Below are 26,099 nucleotides of genomic sequence, written 5' to 3'. Positions count from 1 at the left end.
CAGTCTTCTATTTTTCTTGTTTAAGTCCTTTCTTTTATATTTTACTTTGAAATCCTCGCTGAATCGGTCACCTTTTTGCTGACCTAGCATCTACTTTTATACTGGCCGAACTTAGAAAGGCGGCGGTTACATTACTTACTTTAATCATTTTCTAAGGTTTTAAAATAATTTCAGTGTTTGTTTTTAGTTTAGTAAAAGAAGAATACCGGTGGCTTAAAAAATGTAACACTCTTTCCAAGGTATGGAAGATGTACAAAAAACACTATAACGAACACCGGACTTTCCTTTATCCCTTAGAGACTGACCAAAGGACGGTCGCTTTTTCTTATTCTCTCAACTTCAACCGATGTTACCTTACATGTACGTTCACAACAGTGTATTTAGAAGTTGGGGTCTTAGAATAGTTTCAAATATGTAGGAATGGACATTTCTAAATACAGGAATCTAGTTTGGTATTTTTAGAATTTCGCGCAAGCTACACGAGGGCTATCCGCGCTAGCTGTCCCTAATTTAGTAGTGTAAGACTAGAGGGAAGGCAGCTAGTCATCACCACCCACCGCCAACTCTTGGGCTTCTCTTTTATCAACGAATAGTGGGATTGACCGTCACGGTATAACGCCCCCACAGCTGAAAGGGCGGGCATGACGGGGATTTGAACCCGCGACTCTTAGATTACGATTCGAACGCATTAACACGCTTGGTCATTCATACCGGGAATTTAGAAGAACAGCTATTTAGAAACTATTTAATGTTGAGTAGGTCATAAGAACTTCGGAAAATACATTTTATCATCACTGAGTAGCAGAATTAATATATGTTTTTGGAAGCAATAAGGAAAGACAAAGAAAACCTTGTCCATTTAAGTTGGAGATCGCTATATTAACTTAATACAAACGCCAGTCACCAATAAGTCAAATTTGTCGTGTTCAAATACTAATACTGTATAGTATCTAGCTACGTTTTTTCTTACAAGTCACTACCCTAATTTCTAAACATGATTGATCAGTAAAAAAAGATGGATTTTTAAAACACACGTAACCAGAATTTTGTTGTCATTAACTTTAGTGTTACTTATCTTTTTTTTTTAAGCCACTGGATTTTTTTTCTTACTACGTTGAAAGCAAACACAATAATTATCTTAAATCGTAGGTTTTAAAATTATAGCATGTTACAATGCGATGAAAATCAGACGTTTCATTACTTGTTCTTTGTCTTGCTAAAAATGTTGATGGACATCTGGTATGATATACTACAACGGTTAACACAGGAGTTTAGTATTTGTCAAGTACACATTCAACAGTTTCAACATTACTTTTTATGATTCAGCGATTAAACAAAAATACATATTATTTATTTTCACTATTTTTACAATTTAGTTTGTTAACGTTATTTATGAAATTATTAACCTCTGGACACTCTTGTACAAAGTAAGCGTTCAAGTTATGTTCTTAAATGCTTTAAGTGTTCTCACTTGGCTCACAATTGTATATATTTCATGTGATAGTACATGCAAAGAAATACTTTCCACATTACATTTTTCACATATTTAACATCATAGTCTTCACAGAGGAGTACTTTCCAATTACATTTTTCACATATTTAAAATCATAGTCTTCACAGAGGAGTACTTTCCAATTACATTTTCACATATTTAACATCATAGTCTTCACAGAGGAGTACTTTCAATTACATTTTCACATATTTAACATCATAGTCTTCACAGAGGAGTACTTTTCAATTACATTTTTCACATATTTAAAATCATAGTCTTCACAGAGGAGTACTTTTCAATTACATTTTTCACATATTTAACATCATAGTCTTCACAGAGGAGTACTTTCCAATTACATTTTTCACATATTTAACATCATAGTCTTCACAGAGGAGTACTTTCCAATTACATTTTTCACATATTTGACATGATAGTTTACACAAAGAAATATTTAAGTAATACCTTTTTCTCATTTTTGATATGGTAATACATACAAAGGAAATTTGATATGGTAATACATACAAAGGAAATTTGGCACATATTTCTCAAGTGTACAAATTTCAATCACTTACGTAAATTTCCTCGTCATAAACCTAGAAGTTGTTCTGTAATATACCTTCACCATATGTCTGCCTACTGACTCAGTGACAGCTGAGTCAGTTTTTTGATACGTAATCGTTAATGCCTTAGCAACAATTTCTTTATAAGCAGAATAGCTCGTGAGAACTGTGATCAATATGATGAGGTGTTAACCAGACACTTGGAAGCTCTAGTGAAACGGAAGTAAGTACTTTTTCACCTTTACAGGAACAAGGAAAAAGAAAACAAAGTTGTCCTATAGAAACGAAAGTGTGCATGTTGCTGGAAGCTTGTTGCATATAGTTATTAATTACTTTAATTGGAAATAATAATTATTTATTGGGGTTCTGAGATATAGTTTTCAGTGTTTTAATTTGGGAAAAATTGTGCGTGTATCATATTGCATTTCTAATGGGTTTTTTGTATGTACATACGTGTCTACCAGTGGATAAACCTTTTTCATCTTTCTGATATATATATCCATGGCTGGCGCTGGGGGATGCTGTGACTGGTCCTTCACCATTAAATTTCACCCTGATCAATCCAAGTTTATTGTTCCTACTGTTTAAAAACGCATATAATCTCCCAAAAAACACGTGATTCTTTTGAGATTGCTAAGACGAGCTAAAGAAAGCTCCACTGAGGTGCTAAATCCGGGTACCTCATGAAACAATAGCAGCCAATCTATGATTCAGATATGGTTAATTAAAACATATATCTCGTACTAACACATAAGCTATTGCTTATTCCGAACAGGTTTCACTGACTTATTTCTATCACTGATACCAAATATTTCGTCATATTACAAGGTTTGTTCACATAATTCATGAATGAAAAGGAACAATTTTATTTATCTTTTAACAAAAAAGTTAATGTAGAATTCCTTCTTTCGTATGAATAATTCATCAGTTATTTCTGTCTATCAGACTTATCAATCAGATATCATTCCAAAACTAGGTGAAGGCGCAAGTAGTTGTCGTTTGAGTTTCTCGCTGAAATTCGCGGTTTCTGTTACGAGAGGGAAATTTAATCGTCTAAAAATCTTGTTGTTTGAAAGGCTAAGTAAAGTAAATCCTAGTATTAAGCATATCGCTTTATTATCAGGTTATATGAGTATCAAGTTCTGACGTTTAAACATCATGCAAACAAACTACAGTTCACTGACAAAAGAACCTCATTATGTTTTTTCGGTTTATCCTTGACTTTGAATGTTAGACAGAATGTAAACAGTTCCCCTTTCTTGTTAGTACTAGCGGTAGACTCATAAACGCCAAATTGTCTTCGCCGTTTAATCTCCCCCAATTCAACAGTTCTAAATTCAGGACTGTTACGACTATATAGAGTAGCTGTCCATTTAGCCCAAGGGTGTACGTTCTGCTTGAAAATACCTAACAACTACTGGGTAGATATGACAATTTCCGAATCAGTTTAACTCAATGGCTACTCGAGGGATATCTGCGTTAGCCGTCCCTAATTTAGCAGTGTAAAACTAGAGGGAAGGCAAATAGTCATCACTACCCACCGCCAACTCTTGGGCTACTCTTTCACCAACGAATCGTCCGATTGACCGTACATTATAACGCCCCCACGACTGAAAGGGCGAGCATATTTGGTGGTGCGATGGGGATTCGAACCCGCGACCTTCGGATTACAAGTCGAACACCTTAACCCACCTGGCCATGCCGGGTCCTACTTTTAGTAACTAAGAGTGTAGAAAGTGCACATTACCCTTTCTCAGTGAGTCTGAAATATATCAGGTTTGTACTGGATCGTGATGAGTTGTTATTATTTGATACCTCTCACTCGGAACAGTTATGATAAATTGGAGTTATATAACACACAACACCATCTTGCCTCTGGCTACCTTGCTTTCCGCGGTGTCTTCACGTGCTCTGCGTGGCGCTCTCCATAATGTTTCAATTGGCTGTCATCCATTTCGTGAAGCTTTCTACACGATGTGTCCATGAGTTCCACGTTGCGCTCTTCGCGATGACTCTACAGGCCACCACTCATTCCGCATGGCACGTTCCGTGATGTCCTCACCGGTTTCTTTGCAGGTCCGTATAATGATTGCCAATGACATCATGTGACCCTAATACTACTTTAAATTTCATCGATGATGTAGCAAGTTTAAAATCCCATATTTCAAGCATTAGTGTAAATCAGATATGTTATTCTGACGAACAGATCGGGACGGTCTATAAAATGATATAAAGTGTTTTTTATGTTGTTTAATTTCGCACAAAGCTATTCAAATTCGTCTGGTTTAGCCATCCCTAATTGATAAAGCGATAGACTGTAGGAAATACAGCTAGTTAAGACTACCAACGGCAAATTATTGGGCTACTCTAATTGAAGAATAGGATTAACTGTCATATTATAGTCCCCCTTTGGGTCAATGGTAAGTCTACGAACTTACAACACCAAAATTAAGGGTTCGATTATCCTTGGTGGACACAGCAGATAGCCTAATGTGGCTTGCTATAAGAAAACACACACACATTTTGTCACATTATATATATACATAACGCTCCCACAGCTTAAACAGTGACGGGATTTGAGCCTGCGACAGGCAGATTGTAAAACGAATATTCTAACCACCAGGCCATGCCATGCTCCAATATAAATTTATTTTGCTTGTATTATCGCATAGTTCCAAAATGGACAATTTGAGCTCCGTTTGCAGCTGGAAATCAAGTAAACAGGTTTTCTTGAGATAACACAATATAATATAAGTCTAATAACTAGTCAAAACGCTTTTAGGCATTTTTATGACAATATGTATTCTCAATTTATCTGGATAATGAACTGAGATTTTTTATATTATCAATTGATTCTCTAAAGCATTCACGAAATCTAATTACTCAATGTAAAAAATAAACCTTGTTACTTAGATATAAAGCCCATTTACGGAATCCAAATATTTTTATTCGTTCTAATTCATTGCACTTGGAATATATATTATTTATTTTATGACAGGTTTTTTAATAGAACTTGCATTTTTATAGGTCTTTGGTTTGAACAGATTATTTTAATTAAATTTTATGAAAAAGTTTGTTGATAAAAGTTGAAAAACAGATGATACTTAACAGGTTTATTCAAAGAAGAATTTTCTACTGTTGTTCTTTCATCAGAAAACCGAGGTTCATAACATTAATTATTTTTAGATAACTTTATATAATGTAGCAGATGGAAGTGTATCTTTCTGGTTTCGTAGGGAGTAACTTAGGAGACAAATGAAAGATCGACCAACATATTATACAAAGCATTATACAGTCAAGATTTCAAGCTTCACGAAGTTAACATGAAAAAATCGAAAAATAGGTATTGGACAGAAATAAAGGCTGAATTAAAAAAAAAAAAGAACAGCTTAAAAATGACCGATGGAACGCAATTAGCAACACGTAAATATCATAGTTTCTCTGAATATTTTTGCATGCGAGTATAAATGACAATTTGTCGAAATAATCCTCTGGAAGTATTTAGAGTGTTAATATACAACAACCAATAGTGTAGTTTGTGTAATATCATAAAACGATATAATATAGATATTATATATTTACATATTTTAATGTATTACGTTGTATTAATTTATGCTGTCTAAGTTACTAGAACACATTCGATTTTTAATGTCGGAAAAAGCTACTCGAGAGATATTAGCACTAGCTGTTCCTAGTTTAGCAGCGAAGGAAACTAGTCAACACCATCCTCCGCCAACTCTTGGGCTACTCTTTTTCCCATGAATAATGAGATTGACATTTATGTCACATTTATATAGCAGAACGTTCAGTGGAAATTGCAAAGTCAACAATAAACCAAAAAATACAAGTTATTGATTTTAAAAAACTGAAAACTGTTAAGTTAAAATATTAACGATTGTTTACCAACATATGGAAACATAAATTCACGAGGGTTCCAAAGACACATTTTAAAAAGTGGAACCTGATAACAGTTGAATAATTTTAGAGTAAAACTATACGAAAGATAAGAAGTTTTTTTTAATATCCATAAGTTGCATCGTTATGTCATCCACGTGCGACATCTTTAATATTTCTTAATATACCTTATATTTTGTTACGGTATTGTAGTGACGACAAGATTGAAAAAAAAATTATTTTCAAGCTCTATGGTATTCTAAATAAGGAAATTTTTTAGACGGCACTTGACGTGAGCGTAAGAATGATGAAACAAACCATGAAATAAGATCTTAAATAAAGCATGTCTTAGGGATTTTAAACCTGATTATCTGTTTTATTATGAAATTTAATTCAGTAATAAACGTAAAATTCCACTAAGCCTTATCCTTGAGCACGTTAATGAATGGATACAGCCGTTTCACAACATAATAAATCTTATAGCTCGCGTATACAAGTGAGAAGGTAGTGACGAGAGACAGTAATCAGAAAGTGTGATAAGAAAGGAAAGGTTTCAGTTTCGGTTCATGTGATTCTTTACCACATCAAAGTGTTGTGCCTATGCACTTTCCACGAAGCTTGGCTCTTTGCCAGATGTTGGGTGTTGATGAGACTGACGAACCCACACTGCTGAGTGAGGTTATATTTGTCAGGATGGAGTTGGTCTTGCGTTATTACACTTATGGTGTGCGCCTCCCTACCATCAGTCATTGCATTTCATTCTTCCACTCAATGGATAATTTTGGTCTTGTGAGGACATGCGTGAATCAGTACTTGCTTTATTTTAGTCCTTGCTTTTCCTCCTTCTCTTCAGTGACTACTTCAATTAATCAGAACATAAATGGTTCAGGCCTTATTTTATTAAGTCCTTCGTTCTCTATCATTCTATTTCATGGATAAAATTTGTGCTATCAGTACGTGAGCAGATCATTTCTTATGTTTGCAATTTAGGGTTATCGATAACCTATTCAATTTGTTTCAAACGTAAGTCACGTGTTATCTTATGACAGTCTCTTATATATAATACATTTAATTTGTTATTTATATTTCTTTTGTTAGTGTATATTATAATAATTAAACGAACACATTTTTAATGTTTTTATGGATATTTTGCAACAGAAATTAAGAAGTTCCTTATTTATCACACAGGGCCTGGCATGGCCTAGCGCGTTAAGGCGTGCGCTTCGTAATCCGAGGGTCGCGGGTTCGCATCCCAGTCGCGCCAAACATGCTCGCCCTTTCAGCCGTGCGGGCGTTATAAGTTGACGGTCAATCCCACTATCCGTTGGTAAAAGAGTAGCCCAAGAGTTGGCGGTGGGTGGTGATGACTAGCTGCCTTCCCTCTAGTCTTACACTGCTAAATTAGGGACGGCTAGCACAGATAGCCCTCGAGTAGCTTTGTGCGAAATTCCAAAACAAACAAAACAAAATTTATCACATTTCTAGTATATATATATACACATTTTTTTATTTTTAATTGTTTCGAACAACTAACAGACAAGAGGGACAAACAGCTAGTTAACAAGACCTATAACCTACTACTCTTAAGGTTAAACTTATAGAACGGCGGATTGGGCTGTCACTCTTATAAGTCGCCCACGAATCCAAATTACGAAACGCGATTTGTTTTTGCAACGCGAACCTTGGACCCAAATAGTTACACTCGTGTGCCTTAAATATTAAACCCACATCTAGCCCATTCAAGCAGAGCAACGACCAATTCAACAGTATTATTGTAGGTCTTGTACAAACATCAAACAATGAACATTCGTCAGTAGAGATCTCACAGCAACACACAATGGTAGTGCACACAAAGATGCGGTATTATTACGTGTGCAGTTCTCAGCTATTTAATTGGTGTGCCTGGCGTGGTTGCGGGGCTAGCTGCCCAAGCTACGTATTGGAAGATCTACTATTCTATTGCGCTATGTGCCTTTTGAACACGGTTTGCGCAATCGGTTGTAAGTGGGCACGTTGTAAAAGTGCCAGTGAATCCTTTTGCAGCCATGGAAACATTAGTGCTCATTATTTGTTGCCCTCCTTCAGGTCAACAGTTCAACATTAGGGAGACAGCTGTGCCTGAAAGTTTGAGTTTCGATATCCTGAGTGGGCAGAGCGCGGATAGCTTATTGTGTAGCTCTAATCTTAACAATAACCAAACAGACTTCTGAATGCTATATTTTGATGTACTTTCGTTACATGTTGAGTGATTTATTAGTGTGTCCACGTTTCAGCTAATAAGCTAGTAACAAAAAATCTCTATTACGCATTTTGTGTTGTGATTTTTTGTCATCTTAATTCTTTGACACATTTCTACGCATTGTAAAATTTATTATCGTTGTCTAAATATCATCAATGTCCATAAAGAGCTAAAAGATGCTTGAGAAATAGTTTCTAACTTAGATCATGATATAAAAAGTTATCGGAAAACTATGATATTGTGAAAGTTTTAAATTTATGCTATTATAACGTAATAAAAATTAACCTGTGGGTCAATGAGTGTAGTAATTATGAAACCTATCTCATAATAGACCCCCAATTGCACAGTGGTAAGTCTGCGGACTTACACTGCTAAAACTGGGTTTCGATACTCCTGGCGGGCAGAGCATAGCCCATTCTGTAGCATTGTGCTTAATAACAAACAAATATTCATAGTAAATATGAAAGCAGCGATGTCACCTGGTGGTCAAGAACTTCTATGCATGTTGTTGGTTTATTGGTTATAAAAAGGTTCTCATTTAAATATTTAAATAGAACCTTGTATAGAGATATTAAGTTGTATTTAGCATTACGATTTCTACTCCTTTCACTCAAGTATACCGAAAAATTGTTTCCTCATATTAAGAATATTTATTAACAGGTGTTTTTGGTAGTTATGAGTTAAAAAAAACAACAACTACAAAATATCTCATTATTGTGTCTTATGAAAAACAAGATGGCTGAAACATGATGTTAACACCTTTTGGTGTAAAGTATTAAAAGGCGTGAACTCAAACGTATTGTGTTTAAAACTCCACCAGTAAGTTCCTTGTGTCTCATCAGATTAACAAGAATTAAACTATCCCGGTGTTAACATCTACTCAAACTTTAAAAGCTCAAGGACCTAAATTGATAATAACGTTAACTTTACAGGAATCTAAAGTGTTTCAACATTCAGTACACGGAGAATTAAACTGCTCCAACTTTAACACCACAGGAAACTAAATTACTCCAACGATAACTTCACAGGAAACTAAATTACCTGGACCTTAACAGAACAGGGAAATAAATTGCTTTGAGGTTAGCTAAAAAGGAAATTAAATTATTCCAACTTTAACGGTACAAGGAACTAAATTACTCCAACTTTACTTTATTTACTCCAACCTTAACAAAGTAGACAGTTCATGTTCGAGTAATAACTTTAACATGCACGTGGAATTAAATTACTCCAACATTAACGTGTTTGGTTTCATAATAAACTACGTAAAAAATAACACTAATCAATCTTAAAATTAGTTTAGAAGTGAATAACCAAACATAATAGCTACTTCATATATTAAATTATGCGTTTTTCATCTGAAACTTTGTGTTAACCAGAAACATACTTGACGTTAAAGTTCGCTCCGACTTTCTGACTTCAGCTTAGCTAATAACTTTAAGAATGTTTTTGATTTTTGATTTTCATTATATTACAACGAACGGTTTTAGGTATGATTTTTCAATATTCTGTACTGCTACTTGTATTTGTAGAATGTATATTTCGTTTTAGATACAGTTATACCTAGTGTAAGAAATGTGTAACAATCTCGAATTCAAACTCTTCTCTGTTTCTAAAACTAAATTTTCCTTCACGATTTTTCAGCTAAGGTTAACGAGGGCCCTGGTATGTGTGCTTATATCTTAACGGCCATATCAGTTCTGTTGATCATAGCAACCTTTCCTTTCTCGTTCATTTTTTGTGTCAAGGTATGTTCAGTTTTTTTTCATTCTTACTTCAAGATTGGAACATTAAAATATACGTATCTTTTTCTGTGAACACTTTAGTTTAAATAAAATCAGGAATAATTTGTCAAAAGGAGTTTCTCAAAAGATTATAAATTAACGTCATCCAAACCCTGTCTGTAATAATAAAATAATGTCTGGTTAATGTCTAACAGTCAAACATAAGAGAAGGAATCATTGGTTAGAAACAGTTTCTTGGATAATTAATATCATATAATATCCAAACTCTGTCTGTAAAAATATTTTTTCTTGTTTAAATGTAAAAATTTAAAGAAAGGATCACTGTTCAGGAATAGTTTCTTGAACGAATGACATTAATATTATTCAAATTCTATATGTAATAATGAAATAATGTTTGGTTAATGTCTATTACAGTAAGACTCATTGGATAGGAACTGTGGGTATAGAAATGTTTTTGAAAGAACATAGTGCATATTTGACTGTTGTCACTCTTCTTATATTCCATTGTTCTTGTCTTAATGATCTAGGTTGTTCAAGAGTACGAGAGGGCTGTGATATTTAGACTTGGCAGACTTGTTCGAGGTGGCGCGAAAGGCCCAGGTAAAAACATCTCTTGAGAAAGATTTTACATCTCTTGAACAAAACCTATTTCTGACGATGAAATAATTGTTTTAACATTATTTAAATATGTGTACGTATCATTTTTCCATAGGCAAAGATTTCATATGTGGCGTGGAAATATTTATATATATTTAAGTACATATAATATTCTATAATATTCTTCAAAAGAGATCCGTTAGAGACAAAAATATTTTTATTCAAATGTTAACATTTTCCACGACAGTTTTTATACTTATTTTCAATACTTAGCATAAGTTGAAAATACTTTATTATTTTGATAAAATAAACTGTAATATGAAAATATATAACTTCTCATTACGTCATAAAATCACTACCATAACCAGTCGAGGTTCACATTTTCGGGTCAGTTTAGATCTCATTGAAATTAATACAGTGTTTTACACAAAATCACTTTCCTTCTTCGAAGTCTCATCCGATGCTAAACTGACAATGTAAAAAAACACTACTAAAGACTTTTTTCTAATTGTACATATTCAAGGAAAATACTTTAAGTGGAAAAGCGTTTAACCAATAGATCTTTATACTTTACATTTTCATTGTTTTCTATAATTTGTTCGTATTCTATAATGCTCAGAATTACTACCACTTTTAATTTTGTAATGTCAGTTTATTTTACCAGTAATAACAAATTACTGTTATTTATTTACCCTATTTAACTCAGAAGTTTGTTGTTTTACGATCAAAACAATATTAATTATATCTAGTAGATCACAAAAAACTTCTGCCCACAGTTCGTACTCGTGGCTATAAGCGCATTATAAAAGTAACAGTCAATCCCACAAAATATTCAGGAGTAATCATGTAAAGCATGGGTGTTGGTGATTTGTTTCTCATACTGTGGTCAGAAATCCTAGTTTAAGGACAACCGTGCCTGAACTTTGTAGGTCTTTTACCTGTTGTTGCTGTTTTTATCTAGTGTGTTGCATAATGTGAAATTCAGGTTTAAAACACCAAATATTTATTATCATTAAATTGGACCATTTCAAAGCTAATTAGTCATATACTTTCATCTACTTAGATAGTGAACCACCTTATACTATCCATCTAGTTTATTAACAAAATTATTTCATCGATTAATTTAGGTATAAAACATCTGATTTTACCTAATTCATTAGAAAAAAAATTCTACATTTGAAAAATAACACTTTTTTCCTATTTATTTAAAGAAATAGTACTTATTTCAGTGATTAAGTAACCACTTCTACTCATCTATTTCACTAATAATCTGTTCTGTTTAGATGGTGAACCACTTCTAACTATTCATATATTAGAAAGATACTCCATCTTATTCACCTTGCTTCTTGGTTTCTTCACTCCATTAGACTAAAGATATCCATGTGTTATTTTGGTCTTTAACCAATACACCACTGTATCCAAAGTGTATTTTTAAAGTAAATGTATTCTTTATTCTACGTAATTAGTACATCATATTTACCATCCATTAAACAGTTATTTAAATTCATTTATAAGTCATCTTTTAAGTCAATCTGTCAATATTTGCGAACACTTATCCATCTAACCATTCCCTACTCGTGTATCTAAACATCGTTTGTGGTTATTTCGGTTTCGATCTAAGCCTAAGTAAACAACCAACTCTTATATTGCTTCATTCTTCTACCCCATACTAACATTACGTGCATATGAAAGAATCAACTTATTTGGAGACAGGTGGTTTAATTCCCATGAGGGCTCAAATGGCAAGGGTTACTCACTGCTCTGTAACAGTACGTTAAGAAAAAGTGAATGATTAAGACAGATGGAATCCAATATTTCGACCCCTAACAGCCTTAGTGAGGCACGTAATGTGTCCATGAATATATCCTTTTTTTCTTTCTTTCTTGTTTACTGTTTGCAGAACCATCAAAGATAAAAGCAAATTGTATTGACTTAGAATCTAAATTACTTTAAATCTGAACAACAAGCTCAAGAATCTGTAATTCCGTAAAGTGTGCCCACTTACTGATAATATTATCAGTCATACAGTCATAGCTGATTCATCTTTAGTTCCGTAAAGTGTGTCAAGTACTAATGAAGTTATCAGTTATACAGTCATAGCTGATTCATCTTTAGTTCCGTAAAGTGTGTCAAGTACTAATGAAGTTATCAGTTATACAGTCATAGCTGATTCATCTTTAGTTCCGTAAAGTGTGCCAAGTACTAATGAAGTTATCAGTTATACAGTCATCGCTGATTCATCTTTAGTTTCGTAAAGTGTGTCAAGCACTGATAAAGTTATCAGTTATACGGTCATAACTGATTCATCTTTAGTTCCGTAAAATGTGTAAAGCACTGATAAAGTTATCAGTTATACAGTCATAGCTGATTCATCTTTAGTTTCGTAAAGTGTGTCAAGCACTGATAAAGTTATCAGTTATACAGTCATAGCTGATTCATCTTTAGTTTCGTAAAGTGTGTCAAGCATTGATAAAGTTTTCAGTTATACAGTCATCGCTGATTCATCTTTAGTTTCGTAAAGTGTGTCAAGCTCTGATAAAGTTATCAGTTATACAGTCACAGCTGATTCATCACAATAACCCGCCTTACAGTTTTATCTGTGTGATCTTATCAACAATTCTATCTTTGTTGCTATTGTTTACTTATTAGTCCTTAATTATTAAGTTTTACCATGCAGCTCATAATTATATATACGACAATGATCTTTAATATGTTAATACTGACTATTAGGTTCGTTGTCATTTCTGTTCACTACAGCATACCTTGACTGTTGTGTTTAAGGTTATAAGTTTGTTTTGTTTGTTTGTTTTCTGGAATTTCGTACAAAGCTACTCGAGGGCTATCTGTGCTAGCCGTCCCTAATTTAGCAGTGTAAGACTAGAGGGAAGGCAGCTAGTCATCACCACCCACCGCCAACTCTTGGGCTACTCTTTTACCAACGAATAGTGGGATTGACTGTAACATTATAACGCCCCCACGGCTGGGAGGGCGAGCATGTTTTGGCGCGACTCGGGCGCGAACCCGCGACCCTCAGATTACGAAGCGCACGCCTTAACGCGCTAGGCCATGCCAGGCCAAAGGTTATAAGTAATTAGGTAGAAGAAAAGAAAGATATTTTGCTAATTAAATAACTAATGTGGATTTTGTAAACAACCTCTAGGATAGTTGTAACCTGAATTAATTTTAAATAACTGTTAGCCTTGAAGCTATTGTATTTTATTTTTTACTTCATTTTTCTTTGCTAACTCAGTTTACCAATAAAATTGCTATTCATGCTTCACAATTCCAACGGAAGACTTTCGCTTATGGCCTGAATAGTAAGTAGTTCCAGTCTCTTGCCTTCATGTAACAGTGAAGTGGTTCCGTTTTATCCAACTTTTCTTTAGATAAATCTATATTGTTTTTTCAGATACTGATGGGCAAATTGATTCTCCTGTAAAAATGTTTGGAATTAGTCCGAAATTGTAAGAGGCGAGGGTGAGAAGGTGTTTCATAGGCTCGAGCAAAATCGTTGTTTGCCAATCTTTAGAAAAATTAAAAAATCATCAGAGTGAAATATTTTTATATGTTTGTATGTATGTGGTACCGGCAGATCAAATAACTGGTCATAAGAGTTTACCAAGAAAGTGTTGCATATATATGTTATAGCGAAAGCGACACATAGATCATGTAATACAATATGTCTTCCTATAACTTATACAATAACTGAAGGTTTATACAGTTAATTTTTGGGCCAGGCTAGAATATGTAATTAACAGTCCGCGATAGTCTAATGAGAATTACCGTTACGCTAGAAACAGAAATAAATTTATTAACTTTCCAAAACGTGTCTCATAACATTATAAAAAAAAAAAACACAACAACAAAGTAATTTGAATGGTTTCAGCTTAAAGATCATAAGTTTTGACCTTTCTTTAACCTTCTTTACAAGTAACAAATATTTGGAAAAATGAATATTTACTGTTGTGTTCAGACGAAATTTTAATATTTTAAAATGTTTCTGTTTATCTATTATATTTCATTGTTTTTGACGAGTTTCTTTATTATATCCTGACTAGGTTTTTATCGTAAAAACTGAGCTGAAGAAATCTATCACCACTTGTCACTGTACAAATAAGCCATTTGGCTTGATAAGATGTTGCACTTCGCTAAATATAGCTTCAGTGAAATAGATTTTTAAGCCTAATTTCATTATTTAAAATGCCCATAGTTGATTGGAATTTTCAGAAAGTTTGGATAATATTTTGATTTTATTTTTCATATAAAAGATTAATACCTATAAGCTTCCATAAATTATATTTCAAATTTCATTATTCTACATCATAATAAAAAAAAACATTATCGAAGATTTTTTATTGTTAGCTGACACCACCTACCAATAAACATATTGGAATACGTTATGGAAATTTATAATGTATAACCTAATTCCAAGAAAAAAGCTCAGTGAAGTTATTTATTCTGCTTCCTTATATAAACTGTTTATTTTGGAGATTCATGTCTGGTCAATACTCTGAAAAGTAAGTTATACATTCGAATGAAATAAATTATTTACATTGAATATCTAGCGAATTTGAAATCTGAGCTGTTCTAAGTCACCGATACCTCATCATCGTAGTATTGAAAACCATACGTTTTTTTGACTATCTTAATTTATCACGTCAGTTTGGTGACAATCAGTCCAATTGTTAGTCAGTTATAAGTGGACACATATAGTCAGTAATCAAATAATACTTTAGTTAGCAAAATTTTTGTTAATTTTTACTAATTATTGTTTTAATGTCATCTAAATGTAAATGTCTGAACGTAAAAAAGAAACGGATTGAGGCACCTCCAACGAAAATTTCTTAAGGTTCATTAAAACCTTGTATTTTAACGTGGTAATTCAGCTTATAAGTTTCTTTGAACCTTAATAACGTTTTACAATGTTTTTCTCAACAAACTAAAAACATTAGTGCTATAAAAAGGCCATTGATAAAAACTGAATTATATTGTAGTCTTTTATTAACTTTCAAAAGGAATTGTTTGTTGTAATATACATTTTACATTGTTTTGCACCAAAAATATCAAAGCTTCTACTTCTATGTAAAGCCTTTAGTCAAGTAAAATCATTTCCTACCAAACGGATACAGTTTTTTAACCTTTAATTATTTAATACACTTCATAAAAGCATATTTTAAATCTGTCTTTTTTTTTCGCACAGTGGTAGTACTGATTGAGGTTGGCTTTCCAGACTTCAATGGCAGTTTTATACAAGTTTGTAATTGATATTTGTCACTTTGTTCTACATTTTTAATGTTGTTTTTACATAACTTAATTAATTAAAACAAAATGAAGCATAAAGTTTCAAAATTCATTATAGATGTCTAAAGATAAACTCAAGAACATTCCTGTAAAAAATATCAGAAAATAAACGGAAGAAATGGTGAGTGAAGAAAGGCTCCCGTTCTGTACGTGTCGTAGAACCTAATCGTTTAATATTTTCCTTTTCAGGTTTGATCAATATATTTGGCAATTTTACAATTGGAGGCTAGTGGAAGAATATTTTTGCCAAACATTATGCTCCAAATATGAAAAGAAAGAGAAATATTGCGTAACGAATACGCTAACCGGAAAGAAGAACATGGTGGTAAATGAGGGCATTCATTTAAAGCCCAGAAAATAGTGGCCTAAAATAATATTTCTAAAAGAATTATTAAGTGATAGTGTTCTAACGAGAGTCTTTCTTATCACAGCAACCTTTTCTTCCTTGCACAGTTAATAGATACAATAGACTCGGAATGGTCCAAGCCATTCCGTGCTTGTCTTATGGACCTTCTATTTTCCAGATCAGCCGAGCAGTAGTGACCAAAGCCAAAACGATTCTGTTTCAGGCATATTCTTCATTATCCCGTGCATCGACACCTACTGCAAAGTGGACTTGAGGACAGTGTCCTTCGATGTTCCGCCTCAAGAAGTAAGTTTGTTCGTGTTGTTTTTTGAATTTCGCGCAAAACTACACGAGGTCTCTCTGCGCTAGCCGTCTCTAATGTAGCAGTGAAATACCAAAAAACAAATACTAAATAAACAAAACTATGAGTAATATAAACGTTCACACAAAATACATATTTCTAGGTAAACTGTAATTGCAGGTATAACCACATTTAAAGTGGATTTCCTCTATTATCGATAATTGATGTCCTCTCATATCTTTTGTTTGGTTTGTTTTGAATTTCGCGCGTAGCTACACAAGGGCTATCTGCGCTAGCCGTTCCTAATTTAGCAGTGTAACACTTGAGGGAAGGCAGCTAATCATCACCACCCATCGCCAACTCTTGGGCTACTCTTTTACCAATTAATAATGGGATTGACCGTCACTTTATAACGCCTCCACGGCTGAAAGAGCGAGCATGTTTGTTGCGACAAAAAATTTGAAACCGTGACCCTCAGATTACGAGTCGAATGCCTTAACCCACCTGGTCAAGCCGGGCATAAGAAGTAAGTAGGTTCTTACTTATTTGTAGCTTTGTTTATTACTTGAGTTAAGTTATTGCGTGATAATAGATGACACCTGTATTGTTATCAATTGTCTGAGTGGATATTTTCTCACCAAAAGGTAGGAATAGTCTCATTTCTTTGACTGCTACGTTATTAAGATTTGACTGTTTATCGAATTTCGCTCAAAGATACTGAAGGCTTATCTGCATTAGCCGTCATTAATTTTTAAATAATATATAATACCGCCAGAGGGAAGCAGCCCACCGCCAATTCTTGAACCATTCTTTACTAAAGAAATGTGAGATTAATAATTACATTATTACTTCCCCACTCCTAAAAGGTTAAGTATGTTCGATTATAGGATTGGGACGTGCGGTCTGCAGATTGAGAGTCCAATGTCCAAATCATCAAGTGTTGCCAAACTCCAGACATAAAGGAATGAGCAGCTAAAAAACAGACCTGTAAGTTTTGATGCCTTCCACATTATATCTATTAAAGGACGTTCTGGTAAATCGTTAAATCGATTCGAAGTTTACATATTCTTTCCTTATATTTTTTTTCGATACCCTAAGAGTTCACCAATTTAAATATATTTCTTTTCGTGCCTATAGATCTTCGATTTTTTTAATTCTCTCAGAAACTATCTGCTTACAGTTGTAAAGTATTATATAACGGGCATAGATAGCATCACGGTTAGTGTGCCCGGACTTGAAGCCCATGATTCGTTTTTCTCGATCCATTCCCACAAATAAAATCCTCACTTTACGACCACTGGTGTGCTATAAGAGTGATGATAAAATCCCACTATTCGTTTTTAAAACATTAGCCCCAGGGCTAGCGATGTGTGCTGTTCATTAGTTACTGTATTTTGGTTCATCAATTCAAAGTTAGGAAGGTTTGGTTTTTTGAATTTCGCACAAGGCTGCACGCGTGCTATCTACGCTAGCCGTTCCTAATTTAGCAGTGTAAGACTAGAGGGAAGACAGCTAGTCATCACTACCCACCGCCAACTCTTGGGCTGCTTTTTTACCAAATAATAGTGGGATTGACCGTCACTTTATAACGCCTCCTCGGCTGGAAGGGCTAGCATGTTTGGTGTGACGGGGATTCGAACCCGCGACCCTTGGATTACGAGTGGAGCGCCTTAACCACCTGGCCATGCCGGACCCATTTTGAAGTTAAGCAGATTTAGACTTTTACAGACATACCGTAGAAAAACTTACCTCTTAGCACTAACAGCTTAGAGTATACTTTTATTAGCTGAGGTCGAAGAAAACAAAAGCCTGCATTGAATTAAACCCACTTGAATTAAAAATTTATCTCAGGACGTCTGGTAGGGGTATTAACAATTTTAACAAAATAAAGCAGAGAACAACGTTTCGACCTTCTTAGCTCATCTTCAGGTTTACTAAATATTCAATTATCACATCCTTGTAAAACTCCAAAAAATAGTTTTGTACCCATTCTTGCACATAACTTTTATAATATTAGGATTAAAATTATTAAAATATTTTTAAAAAATGTCCTTGTCTTCGTTGAATACGGTATGAGTAATAAATAGGTTATCTACTTAATAAGCCAATGATTCATTCCATCAGGTGTACAATACAAAATACAACGTATTGTTACTAGAACTGCAAAAAGGTAAATATAAAAAAGTTATAGATTACTAGCTACTTTCCCTTCCTGAAACAATTGTTCAAGGCATTTTCCCTCCTGATGTACACATACTACCACAATTTCTTTTTCCCTTGCAGCACATAAACCATTTTTGATGTTTACTAAGTCTGTACACCATTTTAATAGCCAGTAAACCTGACCATCAAATAGTTCTCTGAAACAAACAATAATTGAAAAAAAAATAACTATAATTGAAATAGCGTATAAACTTGCTTTTTATTTGATTGTTTTTAAGCAAAGAGCTACACAATGTGCTATTTGTGATTTGCCCATTGCGGGTATCGAAACCCGAATTTTAACTGTGTAAACTTCAAACTTATCACTGAACTACTTGGAACTAAACTTATTTATGGCCAACCCTATATAATAATCCAAATAAGGCTACAAAACTAAGTTGTTTTCAATTGATTCCTAAAGTCTTAATGTAAATAGGGCCTGGCATGGTCAGGTGGGTTAAAGCGGTCCTTCTCGTAATCTGAAGGTCGTGGGTTCGAATCTCCGTCGCACAAAACATGCTCGTCCTTTCAGCCGTAGGGGCGTTATAATGTGTCGATCAATCCCACTATTCGTTGGTAAAAGAGTAGCCTAAGAGTTGGCGGTGTATGGTGATGACTAGCTGCCTTCCCTCCAGTCTTACACTGCTAAATTAGGAACGACTAGCGCGGATAGTCCTCGTGTAGCTTTACGCAAAAAACAAACTTAAAGTAAGTTTTATAAAAAGCAGTAATGCTGAAATATAACACAAAATTAAAAAAATATATATTATCAATATGAACAAAGGCTTCTGTTTCTAACTGTGTGAGATGTTTTATTGGTAATCTTCTATCTTTGTTTCTCTGTATTGAAACACAGAAAGCTAAATATAAATATATTGAGTCAAACTGTGTTATTAATGAACTTGAAGAGAATTATATGATATGAGAAAATTATGTGGAAGCTTTGAAGTGGTAAGCAGTGAGCAATCAAATTCAGTTGACGTGACCAACGCAACCAGATACTTTTGGATCACTGACATTTCTAAGAAAAGATTTAAAATACAAATAAATGAAAAATACCCAAGGCTTACCAATACTTTAATGTACAAACAACAATGTAACTTATAATAACGGTTATTACAAATAATGAGTTATATACAAAAGTTTTATAAACTTACAAACAATATTGACTCTTCTATCTGGTCTGGAACTGAATATTTTATCGACGGTTCAGGATGAGCGAATTATTTTTGAGTTGGTATAGGCACAGTTCATTTAACGGGCAGCTAACTGCCTTCTTCACTGAGCAGGCGTGAGTTTTTCACTGCAGAAGATATCTAATATGTTTGTAGAAATAATAACGCCCGAAGCTAATAAGCTGAAGTTAAACGGTTTATAACTTTCGAAACCTATAAACGTTCCCGTTCAAATATCTAAAGTTTTCCAATTAATAAATTTTTATTACAGCTATAATTTCTTATGTTTATAATATACCAATTGTAGCAAATCAACAGCAAAAAATGTTTGTTTTATTTTTTTGAATTTCGCGCAAAACTACTCGCGGGCAGTGAAAGACTAGAAGGAAGGCAGCTAGTCATCACCACCCACCGCCAATTCTTGGGCTACTCTTTTACCAACGAATAATGGGATTGACCGTCACGTTATAACGCCCCAACGGCTGAAAGGTCGAGCATGTTTGGTGCCAGAGAGATTCGAACTCACGACCCTCGGATTACAAGTCAAGCGCCTTAACCACCTGGCTTTACAACAAAGCCACATCAGGCTATCTGCTATATTTACCGCGAAAAATCGAATCTATCAATTTCAGCGTTATAAGTCCGTAAACTTACTGCTGTTTTACAAATGGACAGCGTATGAAAAAAAGAGAGGAAAATAAATGGTCATTCTTTACATTTTATAATTTTGCTGTGCGTGCACTTTGTTTTTAATGTTTGTCATTTAGACGTTTTGGAATGACAACGATGATATTCAACATCTAGAAAGTTTCTTATGTCAAGTTTTGGAGTGACATCTGAATTTAATGAAGACTTGGAGACAAAACATAAATAATCCATGGGGATGGTTAGTTAGTTAGGTTTGGAGTTAGCCAATCAGAGAGTGGTTTGGTTTGAATTTCACACAAACCTATGCGCGCTAGTTGTTGCTAATTTAGCAGTGTACAACTAGAGGGAAGAAAGTTAGTCATCACCACCTACCATCAACTCTTGGATTTCTGACTTCTCCTCTATACCAACGAATAGGGGAATTGGCCGTCACATTATAGCGCCATCACGGCTAGATGGTCAAGTATGTTTGGTTATAAGGGGGGATTCGAACCCACAACCTTCATATTGTGAGTCAAGCGCCCTGACGACCCTGCCATGGGAGCCGTCAGAAAGTGAGTAAGTTAATCAGCCAATTCATTGTCAAACATTTTCGTTGAGTCTGTGTCACAGGTACTAGAGGAAATTTAGTTTGCAAAATGGTATATATGTTACAAAACGTTTAATCAAAGAAATACAACACTTAAATTTCGTTAAGTGAACTGAGCTTTGCACTATTTTCACAGAACAATGAAAAACACCCATTCGTAAATACCGTTACAAAAATATTTCAAAACCTTCGTACGAAATCGCCAAAAACACAAATCATCGAGTGTAAAAGTCAGACAGATAAATTTGAGATACAAATTGCAATGTTGGAAAGATAAAGTGTATCCTAGTAAAAGAGTATTCACGGAAGTAAGATCCATACGACGTTATAGATACCTAGTCTATCATGTTTGACCTTTATTCGTAAATTTCATAAGTGGAAGACAAATTAAAAATAAGAACAGGTGTGGGTGTGTGGGTACTCAAGCCTACAATATCCTTCATTTAAACGAACATGCAACTTCTGCGGATAGTTACCGAAATATAGTTAATCCAGATGAAACAAAATTATCAAAATAGAAAAAAAAAGAAAAAAAAAAAAAAAAAAAAAAAGATCAATATAACTGAACTACTGGGGTGTTAACTAAATAATATCCCAACAACGGTCGTATACCTATAAAAATAATATAATGAAACCTAAAATAAGTAGATTAAAAAGTATATATGTGTGTGTGTGTAGTAGTAGTAGTAGTATGGACGGCTGATATGGATATAGTAAACTTTTATTTTAAAAAAATCAAATAACAACGTTTTGACCTCCTTAGGTCATCATCAGTTTGAGAATGAGAGTTGAAAGGGTGACCATTATTGATCACGTGTCATGGAAACGACGTAATGATAGATGTAAGATTATAGGGGGCGATGTAAATATTTAACTTATATAGCAATTGTGAATTATATTATTATATTCATTTTCTAGAGGACTTGTTTCACACAACTAGATTGAACTGCCTAAAAGCTCCTTATATTTTCAATCTGTCATTGTAAACCCCCCTAGATTGAGCTACCTCAAAGCTAAAACTTCTTTATATTTCAATCTGTCATTGTAAGTCTCCTAGACTGAGCTACCTAAAAGCTAAAACATCTTTGTATTTTCAAACTCTCATTGTAAAATCTGCACGTCTAGCCAAGCACCCCACTCAGCAACTACTCTTTACCCCACTGTTATTCCAATTAAACTTTTAACCTAATTTCAAACACGTATCGTCATTTTAAGTTCAGTCTCTTTCTGTTTATACCAAAATAATTCCACTTTTCAAAACAGTTTTCTGTTTTACAAGGTCTAGTCTTTACAAGCAAACAAAATCTGCACTTAAATTCCACTTACTTGCTAATGCCGTATCTCGTGTTCCTAGTTGCAAAATAAAAAAAAGAAAGCCAAAATTTGTGATACTAAACTAATTAGCTGGTTGTATCCCCACCACTCCGTGGATTCTATTTCTACTGACGCTACTCCTCTTAGGATATGTTGTAATTGTTTCTATTGTTGAATGAAGGTTTTTATGCAACAAACAGTGAGTCAAAGTAAACAATACTTTTAAACAAAATCTCTCTTATTTTTTGGCTCGTGTTTTTTAAAACACAAACTCAAAATTTAATGGATGACATTGACAGACGAATTAATTAATTCAGATACAATTTTGACTTCACGTCTTCAGCACTTATCAATTTCAGTGGAGTCAAAAAAAAGGTTTCTAGCTTGAGAAAATAACGTAGACACTATTTCCAGTCTAGTTTGTTTACTTTTTTTAAGTCCCTAGTTATATGGTTGAAAATATAATATTTACCTTTGACTCGACTTGTTGCTGTACTTTTTTATCGAACCCTATTTAACCGTTTTTAAAGTTACAATTTTTACTAATCTTGTATTAATATGAATTGCCGTTGACTGCTAGAAAGGAATGCTTGACGCCTGATGTAGCAGTGTTGAATGAAACAGGAAGTCAAACTAAATGAATATTTTTTATATAAAAATCTTTAATATTATTTACTTCCTTATGAACCCTTCTACCTTCAGTGGCATAGCAGTAAACTAGAAGTCTTATAGGAATAAAATTCGGGCCTCGATATCCGCAATTAGCACAGCACAGACAACCAATTAAAGAGCTTTATATCCATAAGTACTAAATATTTGATAATCACAATGAGATAATCTTTCAACTGTAAAATATAAAGCGTGTTAATGCTTCTTACGGTACACTGAACATTGAAGCCTATTGATGTTTTGTGCGTCAAGAAAGACAAGTTGGTATTACCGATACTACATCTTATATTTATTGGATATTGTAAAAGTTGGCTTACATTTTAAAGACCATTAAAGATTGCAAATGTATCAGGAATATACCTTTGATAGTATAACGATCAGTAAACAGTTTTCCAACTGTTGCTTCTCAAGCTATTTGATTTATACTGTTTAGTAGCAAAGAGTAAATTTGTATAGGCTTACATCATTCCTTGTAGAAGTCATATTCTGATTTATTGTAAAAACATTATGGAGAAATAAATATTTAAGTACTATGAAATAAATATATTTATATACTGCAGAAGAGTGTAACTGCTTTTCCTTGAGGTTTTTTTATATTATTTTTTTAAGATACTGTCCAAAGATTCCGTCACCGTGGCTGTGGACGCTGTCGTATACTACCGCATCAGTAACGCTACCATTGCTGTTTCCAACGTTGAGGATTATGGACACTCAACCCGCCTCCTAGCGGCAACCACTCTGCGAAACGTATTAGGAACTAAAAATTTGTCTGAAATTCTGTCAGAGAGAGAAAGCATTAGTCACGTGATGCAGGCTAACTTAGACGAAGCTACTGACCCCTGGGGAGTAAAAGTTGAACGAGTTGAAATGTAAGATTATTATTTTTAAGGTTAGTTTATCAAACGAATACTAAATTAAATTTGAATTTTACAACCACTAAATAGTGCAAACGAAACTTACATTCACTTGCTACAACAATAAATTACAATTTGTGTACTAACAAAAAACGTTTTATTTTATGTTTTATAATGTGTTAAAAAATTTTACTTTGTGTTTTGTAATGTGTTTAAGCATCATTTCTTCTTTTTACCTCGTAGAAAAGATGTTCGTTTGCCAGTGCAATTGCAGAGAGCAATGGCCACCGAAGCTGAAGCAGCTCGTGAGGCTCGTGCTAAGGTAAGTTTCTTTTATCTTCTTTCAAATTGATAACGACTCTCGTTATTCCTTGTCCACTTCGGTACTGCAATACCACTCATCTAAACTTTTTTTCTTCACTTTATGTATATTAAAGCTTTATTAGGACAATGTTTTTCCAAATATGTTGAAGTGAAAACAAGAAAGTTTATTTGTTTTGAATTTCGCGCGCAAAGCTACACGAGGACTATCTGTGCTAGCCGTCCGTAATGTGGCAATGTAAGACTAGATAGAAGGTAGCTAGTCATCGCCACCCACCGCCAACTCTTGGGCTACTCTTTTACTAACGAATAGTGGGATTGACCGTCACATTATAACGCACCTACGGATGAAAGGGCGAGCATGTTTGGTGTGACGGGAAACCGAACAAGAAAGCCTTTAAAACGGAAGTCATTATTGGAATAATGAAAACATAAGTTAGCAGTACCTGTACTGTGTTGTATAGTCTTTGTTATTTCAGTTACTTTTATTTCATTTTTAAGGTGATCGCTGCCGAGGGGGAGCAGAGAGCATCTCGAGCGTTGAGAGAAGCATCGGAAGTGATCGCCGACTCTCCATCGGCTCTCCAGCTCCGTTATCTTCAAACACTCGGCTCCATCGCTACGGAGAAGAACTCCACCATTGTTTTTCCCATTCCTCTGGAACTTTTCCGAGGATTTTTAAAGAGAAATATCTGAAGTACTATCTCAGAACAAAGAGAATAATACCGTGTTAAACAGCTGAATGTACATTTGAGCAAAATGTCTCTACTACTGGTTATAAATAAATTTTTGTATATCATAATATATCCAGAATGATGTTTGCAAAAGACTGTCTTGCCATCTAGTGACAATTTGTTAAAGCTCATTAACCACTCCAGTTTATCACAGCAGTCTCTCGTTTAATGAAATCCAGCTTTAAGTTGGGCAATATTTATATAGTTCGTGATGGAATTTTATTACTGTCTTTCTTCAAATGTGTCTATGGAAATAGGAAGTGTTATATAATTCTGTATGGGTAAAATCGCTAAATACTCGATTTTTTCCTTGATTTTGTGTGAATAGCTAAGACTTTCTGTTTTGGTATAATGTTGTGTAATCCATCAGTTGTTGTAACTGTCATGAAATATTCTCAATTTCTACAATAAAGCAAGCTTAAACATAATAAATAGTTTCCAATGGAAATGCACATAAAAAGTAATCAGACTATCACTTATGTATTCATCTGCTGAACAATAAAGTATCAATATAAAATAATTCATTTTCTCAATGTTTACCAAACATCTTTACATCGACATATTAGTAGAGACTGAACTGCCGTGAAAATATAACAGTGGCTAATTATACACAAAATTCTATTGCTTTCTCCCCCATTAACATTGGCCTTCGGTCTGCATTAGTTAATCATCTCTTAAGCAAATAAAACCGTTAAGACGTGATAAGTCACGGAGCTGTAAACTGTTGTATATACTTGTTGATCCCTAGCCTCTACTACAACAGGTGTACATGTTTCAGAACATACACTTGTATAATAAAACCGTTAAGACGTGATAAGCCACGGAGCTGTAAACTGTTGTATATACTTGTTGATCCCTAGCCTCTACTACAACAGGTGTACATGTTTCAGAACATACACTTGTATAATAAAACCGTTAAGACGTGATAAGCCACGGAGCTGTAAACTGTTGTATATACTTGTTGATCCCTAGCCTCTACTACAACAGGTGTACATGTTTCAGAACATACACTTGTATACGTGTATAATTATGTACAACATTCGTCCATTCTCTCACTTTCATTTAGCAATTTTTACAATAACGTCCAGTTGCTTTGTAAGATATTATAGTAATGTTTTGAA

General features: G+C 34.1%; 1 protein-coding gene across 6 annotated transcripts in view; it reads left to right on the top strand.

The window, feature by feature from the left end:
- The window catches only part of LOC143248883 (band 7 protein AGAP004871-like), a 143,199-nt gene extending 117,704 nt beyond the window's left edge, over window positions 1-25,495 (top strand). For 5 of the 6 annotated variants that reach the window (XM_076497776.1, XM_076497779.1, XM_076497774.1 and 2 more), the window contains 6 exons: window positions 9,827-9,930; window positions 10,455-10,527; window positions 16,350-16,477; window positions 23,679-23,938; window positions 24,167-24,245; window positions 24,746-25,495. In XM_076497776.1, coding sequence (XP_076353891.1) covers window positions 9,827-9,930; window positions 10,455-10,527; window positions 16,350-16,477; window positions 23,679-23,938; window positions 24,167-24,245; window positions 24,746-24,940 — 839 coding nt within the window. In that variant the 3' untranslated portion in view covers window positions 24,941-25,495. The remainder of the gene's footprint in view (window positions 1-9,826; window positions 9,931-10,454; window positions 10,528-16,349; window positions 16,478-23,678; window positions 23,939-24,166; window positions 24,246-24,745) is intronic. The other variant, XM_076497775.1, reaches the window with a different exon arrangement.
- The last annotated feature ends 604 nt before the right edge of the window (window positions 25,496-26,099 follow it).

The sequence above is a fragment of the Tachypleus tridentatus genome, chromosome 4 (assembly GCF_004210375.1).
Source record: "Tachypleus tridentatus isolate NWPU-2018 chromosome 4, ASM421037v1, whole genome shotgun sequence".
Taxonomy (NCBI): domain Eukaryota; kingdom Metazoa; phylum Arthropoda; class Merostomata; order Xiphosura; family Limulidae; genus Tachypleus; species Tachypleus tridentatus.
Note: the sequence above shows the minus strand (reverse complement) of the source record. Positions and strands in the feature narration are given on the sequence as shown.